At 36.1% G+C, this 21,427-nt stretch overlaps 1 protein-coding gene across 1 annotated transcript in view; it reads right to left on the bottom strand.

Moving 5' to 3' along the window:
* The window catches only part of Matr3 (matrin 3), a 29,582-nt gene that overhangs the window by 7,864 nt on the left and 291 nt on the right, over positions 1-21,427 (bottom strand). Inside the window, 10 exon segments of the mRNA XM_010613788.1 lie at positions 86-144; positions 843-974; positions 2,710-2,877; positions 3,048-3,173; positions 3,748-3,873; positions 4,693-4,745; positions 5,176-5,288; positions 5,585-5,626; positions 6,855-6,916; positions 11,591-12,677. Coding sequence (XP_010612090.1) covers positions 86-144; positions 843-974; positions 2,710-2,877; positions 3,048-3,173; positions 3,748-3,873; positions 4,693-4,745; positions 5,176-5,288; positions 5,585-5,626; positions 6,855-6,916; positions 11,591-12,502 — 1,793 coding nt within the window. The 5' untranslated portion in view covers positions 12,503-12,677.

Genomic DNA, 21,427 nt, shown 5'->3' on the forward strand with positions numbered 1-21,427 from the left:
AGGATGGGGAGGGAGGGAGGGAGGGAGGACAATTAATTTTTCTGGGTTGAAAACATAAAAGTATACTAATGTATATAAATCATATGCAAAATGAAATTACCGGGATTTATCTTTTTTCAGTAAGTCAATCCCTCTGTTGGGAATCTAAAAGAGCAAAATTTTGCAGGAGTTAAACAAATGTATCAAAATATACTCACGTAAGACTACACGACCATCCAATTAATAATTTTTGGCCATTCATATATAACCAAGTCAGCTTATCAATTCTTATAATAATGCCAAAACCTTAAATAGCCTAAAGTCAAGTCATAATCATCAAACCAACAGAGAAGTGGGTAATATTTTGGTAATAAAATTGTTCAAACAGATAAAAGCAATAAAGGTGGTCCAATACTACATCAAACCAATAGAGAAGTGGGTAATATTTTGGTAACAAAATTATTCAAACATAGTTTAAACAGATAAAAGCAATAAAGGTGGTCCTAATACTAGTTTAAAAACTTTTGCTCCTAGAGAAAACAAGACGATTATTTTCTTTTTTTGTTTTGTTTTTTGTGGTACTGGGGATCAAACTTGGGACCTTGCGCTTGCGAGGCAGGCTCCAGAACTACTGAGCTAAATCCCCAGCCCTATTTTCTTGTAATAACCAAGCTTGACCAGGATTTAGGGGACAAAGTACAATCACCATAGCAGGACCATGTCATATAAGTTTTGCGGTTGTGTTTTTTGGTACCGGGGACTGCACTCAAGGACCTTGCACTTGTGAGGCAGGTGCGGCACCACTGAGCTAAATCCCCGGCCCATATAAGCTTTGTAATGAAGACAATTCAAGCACTACATACCCTCAGTACCAGTTTTTTGTATTTCTCAGACAAGTCAACCTTAACACATCTCCCCTGAAACCAAAGGGCTTTTTTCAGACAATGGTCAACCATTGCCATTGCATCTTCTCTGGTCTCCATCTCAATGAAAGCCTAAAACAAACAATCCACAAAGGACATTTATTTTCACAGAATTGCAGGGATTTTATCTTTAACTACCATTATACAGTCTTTCTGAAAAACTGGAAAATGAAAACGCAGAATGTCGAGCTATAAAATATTACACAAAAATTAGAAGCAGCCAGGTGTGATGACACATGATCATAATCCTAATTACTTGGGAGGCTGAGGTAGAAAAGGCCAAGTTTAAGGTCAGCCTGACCCATTTAGTGAGACCTTGTCTTACAATAAAAAATAAAAAGGCAAGGGCTGTAACATATCTTAGCGGCAGAGTACTTCCCTGGCATGCTCACAGCCCTAGTTTTTTTTGGTATCAGGGATCAAACTCAGGACCTTCTGCTTGCAAGACAGGTGGGCAGCACTACTGAGCTAAATTTCTGGCATTCCTCTGAAATTTTTAAAATGAAAAATACAAGTATTAGACAACTTAATCCTGCCATTAAATACAGTTTGACTTGTGATTATAAATGGATGCCTATTTGCAAATTATTTGGCAACATCAAAGAATACAGGGCTGGGGATTTAGCTCAGTGATTCCACTACCTGCCTCACAAGCACAAGGAACCGAGTTTGATCCCCAGTACCAAAAAAGAATCAGGATTCAGAATTTCAATTTTGAAATTTTTATCTTGCAACTAAGTACAATAAATAAAAATGTAAAAATTCAAATGCTGCAAAGTGCAAAGCAGCATTAACAGTGGAGTTTTTGTTTTTTTTTTTTTTTAAAAAGTAACTCTATAAATTCATCCATTTAATCCATGAAATTGTATTTATTTTTTATTTTTTTGGTACCGGGGATTGAACTCGGTTCCTTGTGCTTGAGAGGCAGACGCTGGAACCACTGAGCTAAATCCCCAACCCTCATGAAGTTGTATTTTTCAGTTAACTCAGTGAAATCATGTAGAGTAACAGTTGATAAAAATAAGGGTCTGTCTATATTTATACAACAAGATCAAATGGTAGAAACAATGTCACTATCCAGGGCAAAATAAGAGACCTTTCTTTTTCTTTTTTGAGACAGGGTCTTGTTATGTAGTTCGGGCTGGACTTGAACTAGATGAAATCCTCCTGCCTCAACCGATTGCTGGGATTACAGGTATATGCTACCACTCCAGGCTGAGATCTTTATTTTCAGAATTTATTCAATGCTTTACCATAAGTATCTACTATGACAAAAAAAAAAAAAAAAAAAACAACAGCTGCAAGGGATTTAGCTCAGTGGTACTGCTGTTTGCCTTGCAAACACAAGGTGCCAAGTTCTATCCCTGGTACCAAAATAAAACAGCATTCATCATTGTGTGGTTAAAAAAACAAACCTATGATATTAAGCATAGTCTTTCCTGCTTTCATTAACAATGAGGATATACTTATGATACACATTAAAAAAAAAAAAAAGACAGGGTCTCACTATGTAGTCTAGGCTGTTTTAAATTTACAGTAATCCTCCTGCTTCAGCCTGAGTGCTGAGACACACATACTTTCAGTGCTAGAGACTGAACCTACGACCTCACATATACTAAGCACACACTCTACCTCTAAGATAGTTATACTTCCAGATAAATAAATCTTAAACATTTTAAGAAACAATCTTTTTTGCAAAACCTTTGGTTGGGGATATACCTCAACGCTGGAGCACTTGTCTGTCTTGTGTGAGGACATGAGTTGAACCCCTAATATAGCAAAAGGAAAACATTTCCATGTGTATTACCTGACTTTTCATCCTCATTAATATATAATTCTTTATTTTTCCATAAGGCTCAGCAAGCTTAAGGACAGCACTATCAGAGTAGCCAGAATGGGGTAAATTGCTGAGATGTATCACACGTCCAAGTTCTTGCTTTTGATCAAATTTTTGATCTGGCTTTCCTTCAGGTTTCTTTAATAAGGGGGAAAAAAGTTAAGTCAAAATGTTGGTAAGGTGTAATATAATCATTAGTCAATAGTTAAAAATATCCCAGGTTTATCAACAATTTTCAGTTGACAAAGGGAACGGCAAAATGATAAATTGACTGGTTATAAATAACCTAGGAGAGGAGGATATATTACCTTTATCCTTTTATACTTCTGGGATAAATGAACTCTCACTGGCTTGCCAAATACTAATGCTGGTGTAGTTGTATAATAATCCACTGCAGCCTGAGCGTCTTCTGTAGTTGCCATTTCAATAAATGCCTGAAATTGTACAGAATAATTATTTGTACACAAAACATTATACTTCATCTTTCTAGCTATTTAATCACGAGATTGGAAACATTTTCAGGAATTGGTGAGCAAAGGAACAGAGCTGTCAATGTGACATTTTATTTAAATTAAAAATTCAGTGGTACATTCCTCTAATACCAGGTACAGAGGTGGCCAAGATAAGAGGATCATAAGCTCAAGCTCAAATGGGCAATTTAGTGAGCTCATCTGAATATTAAAAATAGCTGGGAATGTGCTCTGGGTTCAATCCTTAACACTATGACAAAAAAATCACTTCAGAAAAAAAGTAAGTCACTTCAGATTGTATCTGGCTACTATACTCTCACTATGCTTACTGGATTAAAAAAAATCATTTAGTACTGTTTTGGTGTATGTCTGAAATGGCTTTGCAAAGAATTTTCCTTCTATAACACCTTTAGTAGTATAATAATGACAATTACTTATTTTAAGAATCATAGTTTATAAAGTTCCTTTTCTAATCCAAAATCACTTCCTTTAGAAAATATAATACTGATACGAGTAACATAATTATTACAATACATACCTCATTAATTTTATTTAGAATCAGATGATTTGAAATAACTCCAAATGGTTCCACCAGCTGTAATAGTTGGTACCTCAAGTTTTTCCCTCGCTGAAAATCCATGATGTGAACAACTCGGCTCGTTTCCTATCCATTATGGCGAAAGAAAAATCAAGTCAATAAAAATCTCTTTAAATAACACGAGTGAGCTGAGGGTGTACTTCAGCAATACAGTGCATGCTTACTGTGTATAATGCCTGGGTCCAAACATCAACACTTAAAAAACTAAATTAACTTGAAAGACATTATTCACTAGAATTTATAGTCTATAATCAGAAAAGATTACTTAAAATAACAATTCATAACATAGTAGATAAGTTAAAACCACAGCAAATTAATTCTGCCAAAACCCAGATGGTTATACTATCAAGAATTTTCAGGGCCAGGGGTTTAGCTCAGTGGTTCTGTCACCTGCCTCGCAAGTGCAAGATCCCAAGTTCAATCCCTGGTACCAAAAAAAAAAAAAAAAAAAAAAAAAAAACATTCTAAAACTAAAAAAAAAAAAAAAAAAAAAAAAAAAAAAAAAAAGTTGTTTCATAAAACGGCCTATGTACTGATTTTTTAAAATGAATACTGTGTATATAACTGGATACCAAAAGTCCTAATATGCCGAATTAAAGGTGATATTTCTGTAACTACTGGCATGTAAGAATTGAAGTTTTAACTATTATCAGTCATATAAAAGCCTAATGATTTTCAACTTTTAACAGCATTCATCTAATAAGGACCATGATACATATTCAATTAGTAAGTATTTAAAGCTAAGGGCCAGGGAGTTAGTTCAGTGGCACTGTGCCTGCCTCACAAGTGTAAGGTCCCAAGTTCAATCCCCCGTATGTACATACATACATACATCACATTCACATAACTATTAAATACAATAAAAGCAATAGCAATCCTACTGACCACTCTGCCTTTCTGCATGTGTCTTGGTCCTTGCAAGTTCCCATTTCCAGCACCTTTATGGGGGGAAAAGTAATTAAAATAAATGCACTTATTTTATTTAAAAAATGAACTTCAGGGCCGGGGATTTTGCTCAGTGGTTCTGCTGCCTGCCTCACAAGCGCAAGGATCCGAGTTTGATCCCCCAGTATTTAAAAAAACAAAACAAAACAAAACAAAAAAAACTTCAAAAACAAACACCAGATCTGAGGATAGTATAGCTTGTAGCAGTAGAACAGCGGCCTTTCATGAGGGAGGCCCTGGAGATGAAACCAGCACCACAAAACACAAAGGAAACAAACCAAGGGTGGGGGGAAAAGGTATTATAAATATGATCTTCTATGTTATTGTTGAATATTATTTCATTGAGACTTGTCTACAAGCATTGCATTCAATTTTAATGGAAGATGGCCTCAGAGAAAGGTAACATAAATTTCATATAATCACCCAGACTTCCTCTTGGTCCAACTGCTGGTCCCCCAAGATGAAACGAGGGAGGTGGCGGTCCCAGAATTCCTGGCGCCGGGTTTGTAGACTGCTGCAACATGAATGGATCACCCCTAATAATATGAAGAAATAAAATATGAAGCATAACAAAGAGCTTTAACAAAAGTGAAGATTTACTGTTAAATCACCCCTTGTATAACTATGATCAGTTCTTGGGAGTATTTACAAATGAACTAGGGGAAACTCTAATAAAAATTACTATATGAAATATTTCCTAAAAATTTCTAAACTACTGAGTTTTACAAATCTCTATACAGAAATTCTGAAAATGTTCTTATGAAATACTGTTAAAGCAGGATTTCTTACATTGATCTCCTTTACAAACATAGCTTAAAAATGTTTAACTTACATTGTGTGTCCTGTATCATTGTCAGGATTCCATTCTGGGTAGCTTTAAAAAGACCAGAAAATTTACTTTAAAATAAAACTGTCCTTGTCACAAAGTAACTTTGGCCTCTAAAAATAGAGATCACTTATTAGTAAAGTTATTTGAGAGTCTAAGTGTCAGAAATGTTACAGTTTTAGTCATTTTTTCTTAAAGACAGGGTCTTGCTATGTAGTTCAGGCTGGCCTTGAACTCACTATGTAGCCCAGGCAGGCCTTAATGGTGATCCTCCTGCCTCAAACTCCCAAGTGCTGGGATTTTAGGTATGTGCCACCACAACCAGCCTTACTCCATGTTACCACAGCTATTCAAAGGATGAATTCCAAAATTTCACAACAGTACAAATGAATGAGTATAAATTGCTTGCCAATGTAGGTAATATGTTGAAATTAAAATTTTCCTGTATTTGTTAATTTAGAAGGTGAAGTATTACACAAAGAATTATGTGGACTTCATACAGAAATAAGAACAGACCACAGGTTCGCCCCCCCAATATTAAATATCAAGAGTACAATTAAGTTGTGGCATTACTAAGGATTGCCCTAAAAGAGCTATGCATATAGAAAATCCCAGTCTAGCTATATAGTTTAGGATGGCCTCAAACTCCCACCTCAGCCTTCGGAGTGCTGAGATTACAGATGTGTGCCATCACACTTGGCTGCTTTAGGCAATTTATAAACCCCATTTCCCTGTAGCAGCCTAAAATTGGAACCAATGTATTAAAAAATAAATACACAAGGGGACGTTCTTTGATAATTCGTAACTTTTAATTATCCTCTTATTGGCTACATTTTTAGAGCATGTATTAAATATTTAAAACATCAAACCTATTCTACAAAGGTTATCTTTGTTTTTTGGGTTTTTTTTTTGTACCAGGGCTCAAACTCAGGACCTTGTGCTTGTGAGGCAGGTGGCAGCACCACTGAGCTAAAACCGCAGATCTACAAAGGTTATCTTTTATTAAGTCTCAAAATTCTTTTCATCTGTATAAAAAGGCCAATGTACATTTATCCCAGAAATAAAATCAAAATAAAGTATTAGTATTGTCTTCTCTAATATTCAGTGTAAAATTATAGACCTGGACATGTTATTTATAATTAATAATGCTAATGTCCAGACAGTATTAACTATGTGATAGTAACACTGCACTACAAGTAAAAGACGAACTCCCCAAAACCAAATGGCTGTATCTGATTCACGATAAGGATGCTGTAAAGGTATTTCAAACTCCTACATTTCAAGAAGAAGTTGGCATCGACGACTGTGACTTGCTCCATTGATATGTTGACTCCACTCCTGCAGCAAAGTAAATTAGTAGAATTAACAAAAATAAAACTATGATATTTTCATTTGAACCATTCAAACTCTAGGATGTTAATGCTTATGCAGTATCACAGGCTGTACAAACATCTGTTCATTCATTAAATCACACTTATTTAGTAAAGAACCATTTCTGTGTGTCTCTGACGCTTGATCCTGCCCTCAAATACGCTATGCACATTCTTGGAAAAACTGGATTAACTTGGTCAACATACTTAAGAGATATAATAGGAAAAAGGTTAACAGTACAGTATTAATAAAGATTAAGAATAGTAACTGACCTTGAGATCAGTTAAACATGTTAAACTTTTATGGACCAAACTTTTTAAGTATTCATAACATATTGCCAGTCATGCTATTACATAACTCTATTAAATGATAACGTATCCATGTCTGTATCTACTTTTCTAGAAAAATGGACAGGTGTGAATAGTCAAATAGAATCTTTACATTCATCAAGCCTTTAAGGCACAATCCAGTATACTACTAACTTTGTGAGACATGGACAATAATTTACATTGACATAGAAGGCTAACATGATTTGACAAGAATTGGCTTGTCTAGAAAATACCCCCATTATCAAAGAAGTTACTATTTTTCCCTGAAACATAGAAATAAATTTAAGGAATAAAAGTTTTCCAATTTTAAAGTGTAAAAATTTTACACTTTTGCCAATGTTTGCTCTTTTGTGGTTTAAGTTTGAAGGAATTAACTGAACTTCGTATTTTATTCAAATATTCTCTTCTTTGGGGGAAAAGAGAATACTCGTTAACTTTTAGCTAATAAAACAAAGAGACAAAATGTGCTCTAATGGGGTTCCATTCCTGAACTGTGTATTACTAGATGTGAGTTCTTTGTCCACATTAAATTCATGTGAAAATTTTCTCAAAGGGTTGTTGTAAAAAACAAGTTATTAAAGGTAAACTGCTTATCAGAATATTATCAGGCACATGAACAGTGCTCCAGGAAGAAAAAAGTGAACTATCTGTATCATTTTACAACTTATTTTTACATTACTGAGGCTTCACAAATTTCCACAAATTGAGACATTTTCTGCAAAACCCATTATACAAAATACAGATATAACTGGAATATAAAGTCAGGCAAGTGTTTTTCCTAATAGCCAGGGTTGGGAGGTTGCAGTTAAAAATACGGCAGCAAATTACAAATATACCTTTTTGATAAGCTTCAGAATGGCATTTTATAAATGGGATTCTAATGTCTAAGAACTGATTTACATACATTCCTAAACTAACAGAATTAACTAAAACTTTGCAAAAGAACTAAGTTGGTAAACATGCCCCAACAAAATGATACTTAGAATATGAGGAGCTATCAATTACTATTCATTCCTGTCTCTCAAAACTTAACTTTAAAAAATAACTAGTAGGAACTCTAGCTGGCTCTACAATCAGTTATTTGAAATATAGTTTCCTTGCGAAGACTATTTACTTGTCGGAGGCCGCTTTAAAAATATCTACAGTATAAGCAAGAGGAGCTATAAAGTTCACAAAATTTGGAAGAGGAATTAAATTTTCTAAACTAAAAAATCTTCAAGTTTTATTAAAAATATCCTTAACAAGCAATGTTTTAGGAGAAGAATAAATGGTCTTCTATTAGGAATGCATCTAAGGGGCAGGGATTTAGCTCAGTGGTTCTGCTGCCTGCCTGGCAAGCGCAAGGACCGGAGTTTGATCCCCAGTACAAAAAAAATAAATGAATAAAAGGAATGCATCTAATTTATCAGAGTCGGAAAGGGTGCATATGAGAAAAATTATATTCAATTCCATGTTTAATTAAAGGTTCAAACTTACAGTTAAAAAAAGGCCTTTCAAAGTGCTGGAAAAGTCAAGATCATAAAGTCCATCATGTACCTTCCAGGCCCACCCAGTATTAATCTGCAGTAACGTTCGTGATCTCTTACTTTTTTTTTTAAGGTAAAGAGTAAGAGTCAAGCAAGGGTTAAAAAAAAAACCAAAACACCCATACCCTCATATTCTACATTGAGGCAACTCTTACTTGACAGAGGTTATTAAGAATAAGGATTCATTTTTAAATTCAGATATTTCTGTAGGAAAATTATATTCACTTAGATGTCTCTTAAGCTATCTTACAATATATAAAGAATGATCTGGGAAACACTTCCAGGATGGCAAAATAAAGAGTAATTTAAGGGCTTTTTACAGTAGTACTAAAAAGAAATATGAATCTAAGTGACAAGAGAGTAGAACCTGTAGTGGGCAACTTTAAGCGAAAGGAACTTAAAGAAGTTTGAGATTGTGTAGAAAAGCAGCTTGATGACCTAAAATGACCTAGAAAGTAATAAAAGGCCTCACTTAAAGTCACTCAAAAATATAAAAAAAGATTCTCCATAACAAATTAGATGCTTTCACCTGAGTTTTTATCGTGTGGGCTATTTAACATATCACTAAATGCAAGTAACAGATTTTCCAAGTTATGCAGCAATACCAGAGAGCAGGATTAAATGTTTAAAATTTTTCATTATTTCCATCACAAGATTATCTAAAGTCAATTCTGTATCAGTTATAAATTCAAGCGTCTACTGCTAAAGTGTAGTTTTTTTCAGTGATGCACATCTATAGAAAACAGCTAAAAGTCCTCTAAGGTAGTTTTTAAATACACTCAATATTCTAGCAAAATACCCACAAAATAGCTAGGTAAAACCTAAGCATATTTTACATACTAAAAAAGTACCTCTTGCACTAGGGTAGGGTACCTTACTCTTGAATTTAAAGTTTCATCAAATATTTTAATACATTAATTTAGACCCCTTAAAATTATAAGCTTTCTTTAAAATCTAGAAAGTAGTAAACTTTATAGAGAAAATGATCATATACAAAAACAAACTTTTTTTGAGACAGGGTCTCATTATGTAGTCCAGACTGGCCTCAAACTTGAGACCTCCTGCCCTCAGCCTCCCAAGTGCTGGGAATACAAGTGTGCGCCACCACACCTGGCTAAGAACAGAAATTTTTATCTGATAAATCCTCTCCAGGCTCTCTGATTTCCTTATGATGTTCCAACAGTTTTTGTGGCTCCAGTATCAAAGATTTTAAGAACCTTAACATCATTTTGAGACACTTTTTTCCTTAAAATTTAGAAATCTCTACTGAGAATATTGGTCCATAGTGCTGTTTCTGCGTAAATGGGCAAGAAGTAACATAGAAAAAGTAAAGTCATCAAAGTTTAACGGACCTTTTCATTAGATTAATTCACACTAGATCTAAACCCTGAAGATTAGTACAAAGCAAGAACAAATTCCATGTTTACTATATCCAACAATTTTGGAAAAGAACAGTAAGACCACAGACCAAATGAAAACTTACTGACTCATCAGTTTGAGGTTATAGTTTTTTAATAAAACCTATGAACCTAAATTTAGCATTTATATACTTATTTTGACATTGATTCAAGATTAAAAGACAAAAATGCTGAGATCCAAACATAGGAAAGGGAGTGATTGGTAACTCTACTCAAAAATCAATACTTAAAAAATGCATTTCAAAGTAATAGATATGAAAAGAAAATGACCCTTAGAGATGTTACTATAAAGAAAAACCCTGTAACAGTAACCATCAAATCAATTTCATGGCAGCAACTTACTCCAGTTAAGTAGATAACTATATAGCACATCGGGAAAAATGGATAGTCACAGATTATACAGAACAAGCTAGTGGGGTGCTTTAATGTTGACTTTAAGTCAATTATGATATATTTTGAAAATAACACCCACTGAGAATGAGTAACACTGAAAAAGTTGAAAGAGAAAGGACAACATATTGAAAAGGGCATTTTGAAAAACTTCCCATTTTGCCAGATGTATAATTAAAGAAAAGGAGAATTAGATTTTTTTTTCCCAAATGACTATACCAGAAGTCTACTAAGCCTAAGTCAGAAAAAGATTTGTTTATGAGGAACACAGAGCAGGATACTGCAGCAGTTGATTTATCCAAGTTTCTAAAGGGACAGATGCAACATGGGGTAATAATAAAAAGTGAGTTTTGAAGTATGTTTAAGAAAGTTGTGGAAAAGGAGAAAAAAAATGATGAAAAATTTCAGCTGTATGAGAGTCTGTGTTAAAGGGAAATTAAAAAAGGAAGAATGAACTAATCTAACATATGAAACATACTGAAACAAACACCAGGGCTCTACATTAACTCTTTCCCTGAGGCCACAGATAAGGAAAAAAAGAGAATTGGTCAAGAATACATCTTTACTACATTCAAATCAGCAATCAAGACAGATGGAAAGCTGAAATCTAGCATCCTAAATGGTAGAGTACATTGACTGCAGGAAAAAATACTTAAAACAATTCAACAAAGCAGACAAAAAAAACCTGCTTAAATATTAAGAAGAACACACTGATGCCAAAAACCAACAAGATAATTCCAGTGGATGACAGCTTTGTGGCCAGAAGTAATCTAGGCAGACTGTATTAATGTAAAGCCCTGGTTTAAAATGCTCAAAAATAATTACTTTTCCAAATAAAGTAAGTTTTCTCAAAAGTATAAAAATTCTTGATCAACTGAAGTGTCATCAGACTACAGAATCAGAGTAAAAGATATAGGTAAATACAGAATAGGCACTACAATGTAAAAGAAATTAGAAGCATCTGTTGCATTAACTCACCTTATTAGAATGAACTGGCAAATCACATATAGAGCACAGATGGGGATAACCCTTCGGTAAGAGTCCATGGAAGTCTTCAATATTGCTACTTGGAGGAGCGCCCCTCTTTTTCTCAAAGAGAGATCTCTCTTGTAAGGGACCAGGACCGCGTCCCATTCTCTCATACTCACTGTCAAATTTATGATAGTTATGCGAGGTCTCACCAAAAAAAGAGTCATCCCTACACCTTTCTCCATCTCTTAATCTGTCATCTTCATAATCCATTCTGTCATAATAACCAGATTCTTGAGAACGACTTCCATGGTCATAATCAAGCACTGGGTTGAGACTAGGACCACGATCATCAAAACTATCTCTTCTAAAGTGCCTTTTTTCTTCCCAATCATCCCTAGGTACTCTGTATGGTGGCTCCCGTGTAGCAGATCTGCCATCTCTACCATAACTCAATGTAGGGCCTTCTTCAGTTCTCCTCCTTTTAAGCTGTAGAAGGATCTGGGGCAAATTCTCAGGAGTAATCTTGTCCTCTGGATAACGACTCAGTTCATCTAAGTCTCTAGCAGACAGACCAAAGCTGGCCAAAATGTTACTGGCCTGGTCTGCATCTCCACGGTGTTGAGAAGACAAAGGGAGTGGACCTCTACTTCCAATGTTAAATATAGACTGCAAATTATGGGAAGAAGTACTAGCAGAAGACAGTGCACTATGAGCTCCTTGTTGATTCAATGAAGAACTCATTCCAAGATTCATTAAACTAGCAAGGCGTGCAGTACCCTGGTTCATCCTTCCAAGAGATGCTGGCATACTTAAAGACTGGGTAGCAGCAGCAAGAAGGCCTATTCCTGCTGCAGACAGGTCACGCCCATGACCCTGTGAGTCCCTACCGAGAGATGACTGCTGGAATGACTTGGACATTGTAGAACTATCACTGGTCTATTTTATAGATTAAAAAAAAAAATTTTTAAAGATGGCCAAAAAGAAAGCTCAAACTAGAAAGCTAGGTTAACTTTGCTTCAAAAATGGTAACGCCAAGAAAAAGGATCAATAAGGACTGTAGAATCTTCTTCAAGCTGAGAACCAGCAGACAACTCTGTAGAAAAATAAGCAGTTTTAGTCACAAATCCCTTTAAGCAGATGCCGTTTTTTTAAGAAAAAAAAACTTACGCATCATGTTGATTTAAAAAAACATTTAAGATCTCAAACTTACAAGAAATTTATTACATATCTTAAACAGATTCCAGATGTATGCAGAGCCTGCATATAGATATTTAAAAAGTGCTTTTTCATGCTAAAATTTAACTATTAAAAGGAATTTCATACTGAGCTTAAAAACACAAACTGAAGGATGTCTGAGTACATCAAAATTTCAGTGAAAACACAGATGGGTCGCTTCTCTAGAAGAATAAAAATACACCATATAGCATGATGCTTAAGTTCCAGAAGACTAAAAAAATAGTAAAACAAAAAACAAAAAACAAAAAACAAAAAATAAAACAAAAACAAACAAACAAAAAAACCAAGGTCAGCAAGTCAAAGATGAATCAGTTGCATTCTGCTTTGGAAAAAACGAGACCTACTACCACTATCAGAAAGGACCAAGTAAAATCACAAGTAAACGAAGTTTAGGGGGTCAAGTACCTAATATAAGAACTAAGACCAAATAATAGTTGAGACCTTTGTACAATAAAATCAATTGGAGGTGAAGACAGATGTGAATAAGAGTAAGTAATTTCCTACAGTTTTAAGAATTTCGGCACAAATTTAAGCCATATCACTACTTGCCTTCTTATTGACCAACATCAGGTAGTTCTTATTTCATATCTATTCTTATAAGGTAAGGAGAACCAACTTTGGCCAGTATAGAAACAGGAAATTTTCTAAGAAAAAAACCCAATATAGAAAATACAAGGTGTGATTTAAAGAAGGGAAACATCCCAACTTTGCATCTATCAGCACTCATTTAATATTCAGGATTACAGCACCTCTAGAGCTCAAAATAGGTAACAATGAAAGTGAGTTTTTAGTTACATAGATTTCTGTCAACTTTTCACAAGAATAGTCCAAACATCTGAAAAATTTAAATTCCGATTATTATCCTCCAAGATGTGAACCTGGACAAAATTGTTTTCATTTTCTTTCTTAAGTCATATTATCTCAAAACTGTCAAAGAAGATTTTGTAAACCATTTACATGTGATTCTCATAAAATATTAATTAAAAGATTACATAACAAATGTTCTCAGTGAAACAACTTTTTAACTACATAGAGGAAAATCTGATACTGTTTGCTATAGAATTATTAATTGTTTAGTAAGCTTTGTTTGATCAAGCATACACTCAAGCACTGGAACTTATTATGTTAAACTTTATTACACATAAAACTAGATAATACCCAATAATTACAAGTGTATTACGGGAACAATTCCATCAATGATTGCTCATAGCAAAGATATACTGGACAAAATACAGTGTCAGACAAGGTATAAAAAAAAAGTTACAGGCAAGAAAGATTTAGACCAGATTTTAAAAAAAGATGTAATAAAAAGACACAGAAATGCTATTAAAGGTGGCTGAGTAACAGATGTGTTTGCACACCAAGAAAGATGAATTTGAGAAAAGACACCAAAGAAACTAGTTCTGGACAAGATCCACCATGTAAACTAATTAGGTTTAAGAGTAAAGACAAGAGTGAATGAACTTTGGATGAAAATTTCTTTGATTTGTCTTTAAAATGTCCAACAGAACATCAATTGAGAGACAATGTCCACTGGTATTACTAGGGCTCTAAATTTCCACGTATACTTTATTTTTTAAAAATCAGTATGTTTACAGGAGTTGTTGACATAAAAGTTTTTGTAAGTTTTAGATTTTATTATTAATTGTAGCTTTGATCTTCATATTATAGTCAAAGCATTTTATTACTGAAAAGCCAGTCTTCTGAAATAACTTTTCCCTTAGAAAAATATTATTTTGATAATGTGAAAAAAACTCCTAGGCAATATGGCTAAACTATAGAGATTAATTTTATTTTTTGACACCTTGCGTGAAAACAGTGGATCTGGAAAAGTTAAGAGAAGGTATAAGATGACAATCTTAAGACAAAACAGAAAATGGATGCCAGAAAAACTCAGAAAAGTGGCAAGACAATGTAAACCCCTGACAAAGTTTAATTTCTTGAGAATCTTAATATTTTTAAGATATCCTAAATTTCAACACGGATATTATAGTAGTATAATTACTATTATTCAGTACATTACTGAAAGAAAACAATTGGTTTTTAAATTAAAAAATAAACCAAATTCTCAAAAACATTAGAACAAAGAAACAAAAGAAATCAGACACGACAAAAGCATTTAGATAACACCTCTTCTGAACAATGCTGTACCTGTTTTTGTCTTTTTTTAATTATCCCATTCAGTACTTATGATAGAACCCAGGGAGCTGTACTACGAAGCACAAGATCTTGCTACATAGTGAGGGCTGACTTCAAACTGGTGATGCTCCTGCTTCAGTCTCACAAAGTAGCTGATATTGGAAGGCATGGGGCACATGGCATATACAAGCCATTTTGCAGTTGGCACAATAAGACATTTACTAAATTACTAAATATTTACAAAATATTGGCTTTTCAAAGTGCTTTCCCTTATAAACTGTCTTTTCATAGTAAACCGTAATAGAAGTAAATTTAATTTAGGGCTCGGGATTTAGCTCAGTGGTTCCGGTGGCCTGCCTCGCAAGCACAAGGGCCGGAGTTCAATCCCTGGTACCAAAAAAACAAAATAAAACAAAAAAGAAGTTTAATTTAGAAAATAATCCATTTGAAAGAAATGATTTAAACATACAATATCAAAATATACTTTACTTAACCAGATGTGGTGACCATGTCTATAGTCCCAGCATTTGGGAGGCTGAGGCAGAAGGCATTAAAAAGAAGTTCCAGAGAAGTGCACATACACAGCCAGGCTTGTCTCAAACAAACACCAAAAACATCAATTTACCCATATCTATTCATGCCACAGACCCCAACCAAGAAACAGCCTATCCACATTATGTGTAATTTCACCTCATGTTGCAAAGTTTGGGGGGGTTGGTCAGTGGTAGAGCACTTGCCTAGTATGCATGCACTAAATAATTGCAGTTTGTTACAATAAGATAACCAAATTCTTAACAAATAAATGGGCTTAAAACTCATCTTTATAGACAACTTCAAATAACATGGAATTTTAATTTATTTCATGATACAATTTTCAATGGTCCTAAAAACATAAGCTCCACATTCAACATCTAAACAACTATCCTTATGTATGGCTAAAGAAATGTTTCACTTAAAGCTGGTTATAGTGGCATATGCCTATAACCAGAGCACTCTGGGAAGCTGAGACAGGAGGATTTCAAGTTCCAGCCAGTCCTGGACAACTCTGAGATTTAGGAAGACCCTGTCTCAACAAATTAAAAGAAAGGGTTGGGAATGTAGTGACTACAAAGGCCCTGAATTTAATCTCTAGTATCACCACTACCTCCAACACCAATAATCCATGGCGGCACCCACTTACTGCAAAAAAACAGGGCTGCCTTAACTATTCTTTCTTGATTTGTGTTTGCTCTTTTCTTCTTTTAAGACAAGGTACTGCTATGTAGCCCACACTGGCCTCCAACATAATCCTCTTCCCTCCCCACTCCCAGTGCCAATACAGGTGTGCAACAATCATGGCTAATTCAATTTTTTTTACTCACAAAATCTTTTTTTGTTTGTTTGTTTTTTTTGAGACAGGGTCTCATTATGTAGTTGAGTTTGACCTGGCACTCACTATGTAGCCCAGGCTAGTATTTCACAGCGATCCTCCTGCCTCAGCCTCCCCAGTGCTGGGATTACAGGAACATGCCATCACGCCCAGCTGTACACTCACAAAATCTTAAACAATGGATCTTAACGAACTAATATAGTTTCCATCTTAAAATGGTTAGAAATTATTTCCCACTTTTTTTTTTTTGGTACCGGGGATTGAACTTGGCTTGCAAGGCAGGCGGTGGCACCACTGAGCTAAATCCCCATACCTTTTAGTTGTTTTCTATACAAGCATTAAGCCTTCATTTTCATTGCAATACCAATACCATTATGTATGCACATGTAAGAATGTATCTTGCAGAAAATGGACATTTAGACTCTAATTTCTTATCAAGAATATTGCTATATTTCTTGGTGTCTTCTGGTGCCTAAGTGAAAAACTCATTCTGAACACAGGTCCTGCACAAGGACAGACACAAGTAAGCACTAAAACTGGTACCAGGGGCTGGATGTGGCTCATTGGTGCAGCAATAGCCTGGCAAGCAAGGCCCTGAGTTAGATCCACATAATAATGACATAAATCTGGTTTCAGTCTTCTGACAGAATATTTAAAGTTGAAATATTTGTATTTCTAATATTGTTTCTTCCTCTAATGCATGTGTTAGACAAGACCCGGGATTTAGCTCAGTGGTGCCAGTGTCTGCCTTGCAAATGGCAAGGTCCCAAGTTCAATCCCCAGGGCAGGAGGGAGGGAGGGAAGGAGGGAGAATGAATGAATGAGAATATTGACTTCAATTTTGTACACAGGGCATAGATTCCTCTCCTGTGACTTACACACCACACGGGGATGTTTAATACACTAATTGTAGCCACAGAGGAGGAAAAAAACAGACACAAATCATTTTTAAAAAGTTATTTGGGCTGGAGATTTAGCTCAGTGGTGCCACTGCCTGCCTCACAAGTGCAAGGTCTGGAGTTTGATCCCCAGTACCAAAAACAAAACAAGCAAACAAAAAGACCTGAGTTATTCATCATTATGATGTGAAAGCAGCAGATACTGCAAATCCAAATTTCTAGTCCTTCTGATTAGAAGACCCTTGTATAATTACTGCATTTACTGCTAGGCCATTAACACACCTTTCATAGACATTTTGTTTTTCTCTTTGTTTTTTTTTGTTTGTTTTTTTCCTAAAACATTGTCTTGCTTTGTAGTCTAGGCTGGCTTCAAATTCGCAGTGATCATCCTGCCTACATCCTGTCTACAAAGTGCTGGGTTTACAGGTGTCTGCCATCGTGCCTAGCTTCTCTTCGCTTTTCTTATCCAGCAGTGGTAGCTGAACCTCACTGTAGGACCCTCTTTATTTCCCTACTAGCCTGTTTCTGCCTGGAAATGGTCCTAATAACCACGTTACTCGGATTCTAGAGCAAAGAGAATGTCAAATATGACACATTAAGTTTTCAGGAAAAAAGTAAACTTTAGCGTTTCATATCAAATATTCTTTAATTTTAGAATAGCTTTAAAAATGTTTTAAACCTCAACTTTTGCTACTACTCATGTAGATTTTCTTTACTTTAAAAGGGCCTTGAAGCTGGGTGTGATGGCAGCTGCCCGTAATCCCAGAACTCTTAAAATGAGGCAGGAGGATCACCACAAATTTGAGGTTGGCCTAGGCAATGTAGTTCAAGGCCAACCTGAGCTACATAGTAACAAGCAAGACCCTGTCTCAAAAAATAAAATTTAAAAAATTTTTATATTAATACATCACCTTGGGCTGGGGATTTACCTCAGTGGTTCCAGTGCCAAAAAAAATATATAGATAGATAGATAGATAGATAGATAGATAGATCTGCTCTATTTTTAATTATCCACTGTTTTTCCATTTAGAAACCTTTTTATTTCTTTTCTTTTTTTCCCAAGGTAATGAGGATTGACCCTCCAGTTCTTCTGCACCAAGATACATCTTGAGCCTTTACTTACTTTTTTGGGGTACTGGGGATGGAACTTGGGACCTTGAGCTTGCAAGAGACAGGCAGTGGCACCACTGAGTTAAATCCCCAGCCCAGCCCTTCTTGAGACTAGGCCTCACTAAGTCATTAAATTGCCCAAACTGGGCTTGAACTTGTGATCCTCATGCCTCAGCCTCCCAAGGAGCTAAGTATGCTGGGATTACAGGTACCACACCCAAATCACATACAGTAAACCCTTTTCTGAAGAATTAGTGCTCTTGACCCTAATAATCCAAGAAGACCCACTACATAGCCTTGGAATGACCATGTATATTTAAAAAAGGCAAAACTACACTCCCAGCCTACAATGCTTCCACACCACTCAAAAAATACAGCACTGTCCATTCCAAATATTAAGCTAGTCATGGACTTTTAGAACCTGGATGGTTTTATCTGCAATCTGAACTAAAGATAGGATTAAGAAAAAAGAAAAAAGACTCAAATTTTTCATAATTACAGAAGTAAATTTAACTTCCCATGGAAACTTCAGAGTATTATCAGGATGGCAGTAACAAATCACCTGTAATGCCAACATCCAGAGGTAATGACATTTTTAGATATATCCTTTTATCTTCTTTTTTTTTTTTTTTGTTACCGGGGAATCGAACTCAGGTCCTTGCACTTGCGAGGGAGTCGCCAGAATCAATGAGCTAAATTCCCGGCCATACGCAGGCCACTAAAAAAACAAATTGAAATTAGTTTTCTTTCTTTCTTTTGGTACCAGGGATCAAACTCAGGACCTTGTGCTTGGGGCGCCACTGAGCTAAATCCCTGCTCCTGAAACTGGTTTTCTTACTTTTTTTTCCTTTACAGTTAATATTGTACACCATAAAGCTGGGGATGTAGCTCAGTGGGGCTGCGCCTGCCAAGTGCAATGTCCTGAGTTCAATTCCCAGTACAAGGGGAAAAAAATATTGTACACCATAATAATTTTCCATTACTTTGCTCCCCAAAACTCATGGTAAGTACGTGTAGAGATTTCCATAATAAAACTAGAAGAGTCCCTAATATTCTTTTAGAATATTAGGATGCAACTTATTTGTAATTTTTTATGGTGCTGATGATTAAATCTAGGGCCTCATACATGCTAGATGACACACTACCAAGTCACAGCCTCAGTTTAAATCTTTCAAATCTCTAATGTTTAATAACTGCTACTAACGTTTAGGTACACGGTCCTTGACAAACTATTTCCTTGGATAAATTCCTGTAACTACAGTCCTTCCATTTTAAGCCTATTTATGAAGAAGTTTGAATCAAGGACTAAATCTTAAACCTAGTGACTGCCAGGGTGCTCCTTCTGGAGGAACTATGTAACCACCTTCTTTCTGATATTTAACCTACCAAATTGAGGATTTGAAATATGTGATACCTCCGAAATTATGTAATATTACTGCATTCCTGTTACTAAAATTTTTAATTATCATTAACTGAGTTGTAGTAATATGTCTAAACTCTTAACAAATGTTCAGAGAAGAGCTGTTAAATTCTAATTAGTTCAAAATGCAATATAAAAGTTGTACACTGGGCTAAGGGGTACAGCTCAGTAGTAGAGCGTTTGCACAACGTGGTTCAAGCCCAGTATTTTTTAAAAAATGCTGCATACAACTGAAAATAAAGATATGTAAACATTTAGAATGTTATGTGCTAAGAAACGTATACTGAGGTAATTTCAACTTAAAAATTTTCGGCCTGAATGATCTTTTTCGAGTCTTATATAATCAACCAAAAGAATTTTCATGTAGTACTTCTATGGCGTTTGCAAAAACACTTAAGCGCAAAAGGCATTTGTTAAGAGTTTTAGCAAAAATGTCTCCTCCGCCTTTAATTTCGAAAACAAAATACCCCAAAATTATGTCAACAGACTGTATAGATGACTGAAAGAACTTTCAAAGGTAAATTTTATTTTGAACATTTATGAAGTCTAAATTATCTTTGCCTGCATAATCAACAAACTGTCTTAAGAGAAAAACGTATACTTAAAAATCTTAACCAAAGCTTTAATTCACACAATGCAGTATCGGTACAAAATCCCGTGACACCTGCGTTCAAAATCATCGAAACATTATTCCAGCGCTAAAAAGACTAGAAAATTTCAGAACCACCAGAAGCGTTTTACAAATAACTGAAAAAACTGATCCGACAGGGAACAGTCCACAGAGGCGGCTTATTCAACATAGCAGGCCACAGAGAAGGGTGAAAATACCTAGGGGCTATTTATTTACCGTCGAAGTACAACACAGAACAGCACAGCGCCAGCCAATAAAAAGAACAACGGTTCGGCGACTACACCACGGTACTCCAAACCCTTTGTCTGGAAACCGGAAGGTCCCACAACACACGAGCTTCTCCGGAGGAAACTGAACAGTGTTTAGATAAAAGAGAAAAGGATTGTGCGGTAACTGACTAAACAAGAGCAAACCAGCTGCCCCTCAGCGTACTGGAAACGGCTTTCTCCACCACGCAACACGAAAAACTAGCGTTAACGTTTCATTTTTCGGCCATTTTTACGCGACGGGTGTGCGTGTGGGGGGGTGTTCCAGATGCCCGGCTAAAATCGCGCGCGCTGTGGGCGGTGGACAGGGGAGTCTTAGGGGGCGCGAAGGCTGTGATACTAGTAAAAGAAATGCTGCTTAAACCTGTTAAACCTTTTAGAGTCTGCGAAATCCTCCATTTTGGGACTTATCTCCAGAGGAAAAAAAAAGGCAAACGCAATGCTTGGGGCTGGTGCTACCCAAGGATTTCGCTCACTTAACTATTTTCCCCTAACGCCTGGCCCTCAATGGACAGCCGGTCCCTTAGGCCTCGAACGCTCCTCCCTCCCCCTCAGCGCCGCGGCCCGCGTGTAACGGGCTCAGCGTCCCGCCCCCGCCCACAGTGAGCCCAGGACGTGGGGAGCGCGGTTGACCAGCTGCCCTCGGGAACCTCTGACTCTCCCGCCGCACCGGGGGCCCTTAGCTGGCCGGGTATCTCCCTCCGGGACTGCTCACCTCCGACGCCCGAGGAGAATGGTTGCGCCGTCGCTGCGCTCCTAACATGGCGGCCGCC

Source organism: Fukomys damarensis, unplaced genomic scaffold, assembly GCF_012274545.1.
Source record: "Fukomys damarensis isolate Sample0158 unplaced genomic scaffold, DMR_v1.0_HiC HiC_scaffold_3, whole genome shotgun sequence".
Classification (NCBI taxonomy): Eukaryota; Metazoa; Chordata; class Mammalia; order Rodentia; family Bathyergidae; genus Fukomys; species Fukomys damarensis.